This window comes from Pholis gunnellus (genome assembly GCF_910591455.1).
Source record: "Pholis gunnellus genome assembly, chromosome: 19".
NCBI classification, from domain to species: domain Eukaryota; kingdom Metazoa; phylum Chordata; class Actinopteri; order Perciformes; family Pholidae; genus Pholis; species Pholis gunnellus.
The window spans coordinates 15702209-15709556 of NC_136546.1; the positions used below are offsets into that span (position 1 = coordinate 15702209).

General features: G+C 45.9%; 1 protein-coding gene across 2 annotated transcripts; it reads left to right on the top strand.

Moving 5' to 3' along the window:
* Positions 1-628: 628 nt before the first annotated feature.
* On the top strand, positions 629-6867 carry gpatch2 (G patch domain containing 2). 2 transcript variants are annotated; one of them, XM_079180896.1, is made up of 10 exons: positions 629-778; positions 1593-1839; positions 2060-2610; positions 2899-2963; positions 3094-3291; positions 3589-3700; positions 4613-4652; positions 4796-4860; positions 5081-5169; positions 6562-6867. In XM_079180896.1, exons 1-10 carry the CDS (start codon positions 729-731, stop codon positions 6729-6731), a joined length of 1587 nt encoding a protein of 528 aa, XP_079037022.1. In that variant the 5' UTR covers positions 629-728; the 3' UTR covers positions 6732-6867. The 2 variants fall into 2 exon arrangements, with proteins under 2 accessions (XP_079037022.1, XP_079037023.1); XM_079180897.1 differs by having other exon boundaries at positions 2060-2607.
* Positions 6868-7348: the final 481 nt, after the last annotated feature.

Below are 7348 nucleotides of genomic sequence, written 5' to 3' on the forward strand. Positions count from 1 at the left end.
AGTCTCCCTGTAACCAGGGCCTCTTCCAGTGACCACTGTCATTAATATGACACTGGTGCCACTGATGGGTTTTAACTGGTGACCTTTAGGATGTATTTGATAAGCCAGCTGAGTGCTTTCAACCATGGCATCTACTGCTACTTCTGGGAAGCCTTTTCAATAAACACGTTTACATCGCCCTCTAGTGGGCAAAATGTGAACACATGTGGATTAAGCGTTGCATTCACTTGCTACATTTAAAATCCGATTTATAATGACATACTTTGGTTGTTAGACTTCATGTGTCTTTGGTTGTAAATTACAACTAAACATATCCAAAAAAGAAAGTGCACCCTCTTTATCATATTTCCTGTCAATATTAAGAATCCACTTTCATCCACAAACAAAAAGAAAATGCCTCTTTTTGGGAAACTAAAAAAAAAAATCAGGTTGGTCCATGTTCTAGCTTTTCTGGAACTTCAGACTAGACAAGAGGAGGGTTAATTAGTTATTGCTGTTATTTATTATTTGGCTATGCAGCTGTGCTCGTGCTCTCGTATGACAATGCCAATTTCGGATTTTTCTGCAGTACGTGAAGGCAGCATAATACCTCTCGCTGCTCGCTACTGTCCTCCTCTTGTCGCGTATTGATCCTGCTGGCTGATCGCTTAGCTTTTGTGTGTCAGGATGGTGTGCACACGTTTGTCCGTAGTTTCTGGTTAAAGGTATCTGGCAATTTGGGGGCTTTAATGTTCCGTGCAGCTAATCTAAAAACCATCGGCAAAGCGGGAACCGGCTGGTAGGTGGTCTTTTGAAATGAAATCCCTGAGACGTTCACATATTGTTCACGTCCACTCAACTCTCGTGAACCAGCTAAGCTAACGAGCTAAAGCTAGCTTTGCTAACTGGCTAGCAGCAGCAAATCACATCCAACTATCGACGGGTTTCTTCTTTGTTTATTGATCGATGACAGTCGTTTAAAATCTCCACAATTTAAAGCTACTAATATTGGGTTGTTGTTGTTTGACTAATTATCTTCTTTAGTTATTTGTTGTTAGTATCAACGTTTGTTGTCGTTGACTTAAGCTAGCTTTAGCGTTAGCCCATGAAGCTATTAACGACCCTTACAGTTAACTAAAGAAGAGTAACGTTAATGTTAGTGTCAAATCCAGAGGAGTGCTCTTAAATCAGACCTCTGAAGGTTTATACACGTAAGTATTACGCAGTGAGGGTTCAACTTAACGAATAATGTATTAAATGCTAATAAAAAGCTACCTGGCTAACGTGAATAGTTATAATTGCACGTGTCTTACGTTGTTAATGTCAGTTAGACATCTCAACTGTCGCCGTTCAGCTAAATAATGTCACGGTGCTTGGATTCAGGCCTCCTGTCTTGACAATAGTCCCAGACGTTAATGTCGCTTTCTCCATCAATGACAATCCGCAAATCATCCCTCCATACACGCACATACCAACAAGTACCCCAACAGCACCCATAGCTGTCCTGCACCCACTGATCACATAAGTACAACACAAGTTGTGATCCTAAATGTGTGCACACGTGTGTCGAAATGTGTGAAATAAGATCCTTCTCTCTTTTGCCTCCACTTCAGGCACTTTTGCCGGACGATGGACGAGCTGGTCCACGACCTGGTGTCAGCGCTGGAGGAGAGCTCAGAGCAGGCTGCTCGTGGTGGTTTTGGTGATGGAGGAGACCACGCGCTGGCCGTGGGCTGTCTGCTGAAGAGGCAATCTCGAAAGCGCAGGGGCAGAAAGCGACGCTCGGACAACCCGCACCCGCCCTGGGAGACGGGCCACCTCAGTGAGGGCTCGGAGTCCAGTCTGGAAGAACACAACAAGGTAAGTTAGGCCCAAGTGGATCAGGATCAATAATTTGGTACAAAGACAGTTGTTCAAACAGGACCTTTGGGCTTGTGTCAACAAACCAACCGACATTCGTAAGATGCACACATTTAGCCTCACTCAGATATCGTTCTGGTCTTATTCATTCTGGTCTTATCAAGTCTCTAAATATAGCGTCAGAATCCCTGTTTGATATTTACTGTGACGTCTGCTGCAGGACTACCGTGCCAGTACAGGGGGCGTCTCTGCTGCCAACAGCCATGCCCGGGACAACAGCGACTCGGATGAACAACTTGGCCCCAAACGGCGCACCCTTCTAACAGCTGACACCGGACGAGGCAAGCGACCGGTTTGGCCCGACGACTTGGGTGTCCTGGGGTCCGCAGAGGGAACGCGCAGCCTCAGGCGGAGACGTAAGGTCAAACGCATGGCGGTGGACCCACCTGTCGAACCAGAACCCCCCTCCTGCACCATGCTGGGGCCGCCACCTGTTCCCAAAGCCCGCGCGGGTGCCAGGCCGCACAGACTGGGTCCGAGCGACATCAGGGGTGCCATGGAGGTCTGTGGAGGTGGAATGGTGGGGCCGGGGGGAGGGAAGAACCGGGTGAAGAAGAGGAAGCTGGCTCCCTACAGGCTGGGGATGGAGGCTACAGATGAAGGGGTGGTGGTGGAGAGCGAGGACCCCATTTCTTCTCCAACGGAAGGGTCCAAGGACAAGATGGAGTTGGAGGAGCAGAAGGGTTCGGACGAGGACATGAGTGACAGGTGGTTAGTGTTTTGACTTTTGTTTTCTTCATGCTTCTGTATACTTTATTTATGAGACACAGTAGGTCAACCGGTGAGGAAGAACTGCTGACTATCACACATCCATCGCTTTGACATAAATGTCAGTTTTCGTGATCAGAAAGTTCCCAAATTAGATACATTTTTAACCTACTTTTCCGGCAAGTTTTGTAGCCAGATGTCCTTTTTATGGCATAAAACTTTTAGGAACCTTGGCTTCTGTTAATTGGAAAAAGGGTTTGCATTTCCATCTTCCGCTCTTCTCTTTTTCAGCGAGACCAGCAGTGTGAGTAACAGCAGTGACGGAGGCCTCTACACCAATGATGAGGGAAGGCAAGGTAAATACTCAGATACGTTTAGTATTTCTGTTCACACTCAAAAGAAAGTGTACACAGACCGTAGGTATACGTAGTATTTAACTTATGTAAAGTGGAACACCGGGTCACGTTTTCCTCTCTCTCCTCCCAGCGGATGACGAGCAGAGCGACTGGTTCTACGAGGGCGAGCCGGGCTCCGGTTCAGGACCCGGAGGTGCGTGTGGGATAGCGGGGGTGGTTCCCTGGTGGGAGAGGGAGACGGGCTCGGAGGAGCTGGACCTGGCGGACCCGGTCTTCAACAGCATCCTCACCGGATCCTTCCCCCTCATGAGCCACGGAGCACAGAAAGGTAGGCTGGAAACATACAGACGGTGTAGTTAAAAACCAGCAGTCTGATTTTTTTAGAGACTCAGACACACTAGTAAATGTCTAGTAACATTATAACACTGTAGGAGTGTATGTGGTCGTTGTTGTTGCAAGTCTCACTCATGACCAGCAGTACTAAATACAATTAATACACACCTGATCATGCTTTACATAAATCCCAGTACCTCACAGAATACGGTTCTTCCTTAGTGGCCACCATAGTGTTTACCAGGCCTCATCATTTAATGAAGTGGTGACGAACCAGTACTCTGTTGGTCAGGGTTCCAGGCCAGGCTGAGTCGTCTTCATGTCAACCAGCCGGCATCTCAGGCAGGCGGCTCCAGCCAAAGCTTCACTGACAGACTGGGCAGACAAAGCCAGGACGCCCACGAGTGAGTCCCCATCTTTTCTTTTTTTTTTTTTTATTGTAGTTAATTCTGATTGTTATGTTTTCTATTTTTGTCTTTTCTTGTTCATACTTTTATGTCTGGTGAGAGCCGTGGTCGGAGGCTTTGTTGACGTTTTACAGACTTTTATAAAAGTGTTAAGTTATATGGAGGCAGCACCAGCTGGTAGACAGGATCACAAACGAGTGAAACGAACAATTTACGTGTTATTTTCCTGATTGGTTCATCTATTCACATTTAAAAACATGACCATCACAAGTTGCTAGAGAGTCGATTAGATTTTGGTGGTATAGCTCACGGTGAACGCGATATCTCAGCCGAGAGCTAATTTCTTCAAAATTTGACACAAACGTCCACATCGGGCATTACTCAAGAATTCATATGCTAATTATGACACTTCCGTACAGATGTCTAATAGGATGGCTAATGATGAGTTGATGGTGTAGTGGACAGACATGGAGGTAATCTGCAACTTGACTGGTTGTCACACAACTGCGGTAATTCTAGTTTCCTTTTAATCTGCTGTTATGATTGTAGCACTTTCAGTCGCATTTTATTTTTTATGAAAGGTGCGATACAAATGAAGTGGTTGAGACTGAGAACAGTAGCGACAGTTTACCCCTAGAATCAATTCAGATTTAATTGTTATGTAGAACTAATTTGTTTGCAGACGGCAGGGTTAGATAAAACAACAGCATGCAATAAAAAATCTGTCCGTAGTTAATTAAACTGCAACTTCCTGCAGTTCAAATGTAAGTAATGTTCCTAAGTTAGAGTCTATAAAGGTAACTGCTTCTGTGATGGACAACAGTTCACCCACAGTTTGCTTTCTGTCTCTGGAACGCTGCCTTGGTGGGACTTTGAGGGCCTTATTATATATTATTATATCTCCAACAGGCCCTGGTTTAGCTCGGGCTCGAGGAGAGAGCACGGACAGGTGAGCCATGTTTCTTTACCAACGTCTTCCCTCTCAAATGCAAAGTTTAAAAAAAAAAAAAAAAAGGACCTATGTGGTTGTTGTTTTATTGCAAGGATTTACCTGCTTGAGCGTCAACTTAAGTTTTTCCTCTGCCACTTCAGTTGCATTGGGACCCGCGGTCAGACAAAGGGCATCGGAGAAGCTGCTCGGTAAAAACCGCCAGCAGGTGAGAAACACAGTTTCCCTCTAAACACCGCTGATTTACGACCAAAAAAACTCGGACTAATTTCATTTGGTACCTGCGTTTGTTTCTGCTGCGGTCTCATCGACCCGACTCCCCGTAGCTTTCACCTTGTTTAATGCGATTCTTCCCGCTACTTTCCACGGTGTTATTTCAGCTCAAACTAATGCTCTCATATTTTTGTCACACTTGGCTGGTTTCGCAGACAGACCAGCGGGCACCTGGGCTCTCTGTGCACGGGGGATGTCAAGCGGAGGCGAAAAGCAGCCCCCCTCGGCTCCACCGCCCCCTCAGGTATTGGATGCAAACCTAGCTGGACCTAACACACCATCTGGCACTTTGTACCTGCTTCCCCCTTCTCATTGTATTCTTGGCTCTCACTTTGTCGCCTGGTTTCCTCCCCCCCCCCCTCTTGGTTGAGCTCAGTATGTTCACCAGCCTGCTCCCCTCATTGCCTTCTGTCTCGCACATACACTGATGTAAACATCGAGCCTTTCACTACGCATACCTCTTATTATTACACCGTGCTTTAGCTTCAGTTGGACAAGACTCAGCTGGCTAGTCGTGCTTTTAGAGCGGAGATACTGGATTAGCTGTTAGCCAGTAACACCTGTGTATCCCCCCCCACCCCAAATGTTAGACCATGACACCAGAATTTTATGCACCATCACACAACTAAGTATTGCAAGTTGAAGATATAACAACATCTCAGCGACACTCGGTGAGCAGGCACGTGCAAACATCAAACACGTTTGATTCTCGCTCCGCACACCGGCGTCGTGCTCAAGAGCAGCAGGTGCCCGGCCACCAGCAGAGGTCCTGCCAAATTCACGATGTCAGAATTTGGCTTTCATCCACCGCGCACTCAGCCACCGAGTGTGTAAATGAGCGTGCGGCTTCGCCCCGTGCTTCATACAAATCAAGATTGGGGGGGGCGGAAAGGCAATAAGTCTGCATCTGTTACTGGACCGTGAACTTTCAGGAAGAACGAGGATAAAAAAAGACTGTTTTAAGAACCTACTTTCCCTCACTGGATGTGTTTACGTGATGATTACATTACAATTATTCTTAGATGTATCAACAGTTTTAATGCAGTGGGGATGACGTCACTGGAGGAGATCCTCTGGTGCAACACGGTTTACAGACTCTTGTATAAAGGCAGCACCAGATGGCAGACAGAATCTCAAACGAATAAAACCACCTACTTGTTATTTTCTTGATTGATTAATCTATTCACATTAAAAACATGCTCGTCACTAGTTCCTAGAGCCAACGGTCACGTCTCTAACACAAACGCATCCCATTTATAATGATGTAAGAAGACCAAATCAGCAACGCCTTGATCACCTGGAACTATATTTTTAGATATGTACTTGATGAACCGATTTTAGATTTTGATGATCAAAGATCGAGATCACCGTGACCTCACATCTGTCCCGTTTTGGTGAACATAACATCTCAGGAATGCCTTTTAAGGATTATTTTTTCAAATTTGACACAAACGTCCACTTGGAGTCACTGTGACTTTTTAAAAAAAACATGTTTTGGGTCATAACTGATGAATTCATATGCTATGTCTAATAGGATAAATTAATGAGGATGTAAACTGCAACGTGACTGTTTAGCGCAGGCATAAAACCGCGACACGGCAATTTTCCTTTCTGACCTGTGGCCTCTTCTTTCCAGGAGTGGTCGGGGAGAACGCGGCTCCGATCCCCGACTCGAACATGGGGAGTCGGATGTTACAGAGCATGGGCTGGAGCCCGGGGATGGGCCTGGGTCCAGAGGGCCGGGGCATCACCGAGCCCGTCCGGGCCACACAGAGACCCAAAGGCACCGGTCTAGGTTTCAACTGAACACCTGGTGTCTGGATCCTAAACCCGAAGCAGGCCCAGCGACCTACAAGGAGCGAGGGAGACAGCTGCTCAGGGCGATGAACGATTTAAAAAAAACAAAAAAAAAAACGGTCCAGAATAATCCAGGCATGCGAGTCATAAGAAGGGAAGGAATGAGGTTTTACCTAGCAACAGTCTGTGATGAAAGAGAAACTTTCCCATATTGGGGAAACTGCAAGAAGCCGGGGATTTCCACACAACGAGAGAGAGAGAGACGTGGAAGTGAACGAAACTGAGCTGGAGAAAAGACTTTTTTGCAAACCTCTCAAGAAACTCCATGTTGGAGAAAATAAATGACGTTGATGCCTCCGTAGTTAATGTTATCCTGAGCCGATGATGACAGTGTGGTTTGTTTTCAGTCAACGGTATTGGTTAGTGAATTAACCATCAATGGTTTTGTCCAATATTGCACAATATATTTGGGAATCAAAGACTGATCAAGGTCGTACCTCAAGATTTATTTTAGCTTTCTTTTTAAGGTAATGAAGTAAAAGTACACTGTATGGATGTGTGTTATCTGGATCTTCCCCCACCTCTATTACATTGTTCATTTAATGGAAAAAGTCATATCATCAGAG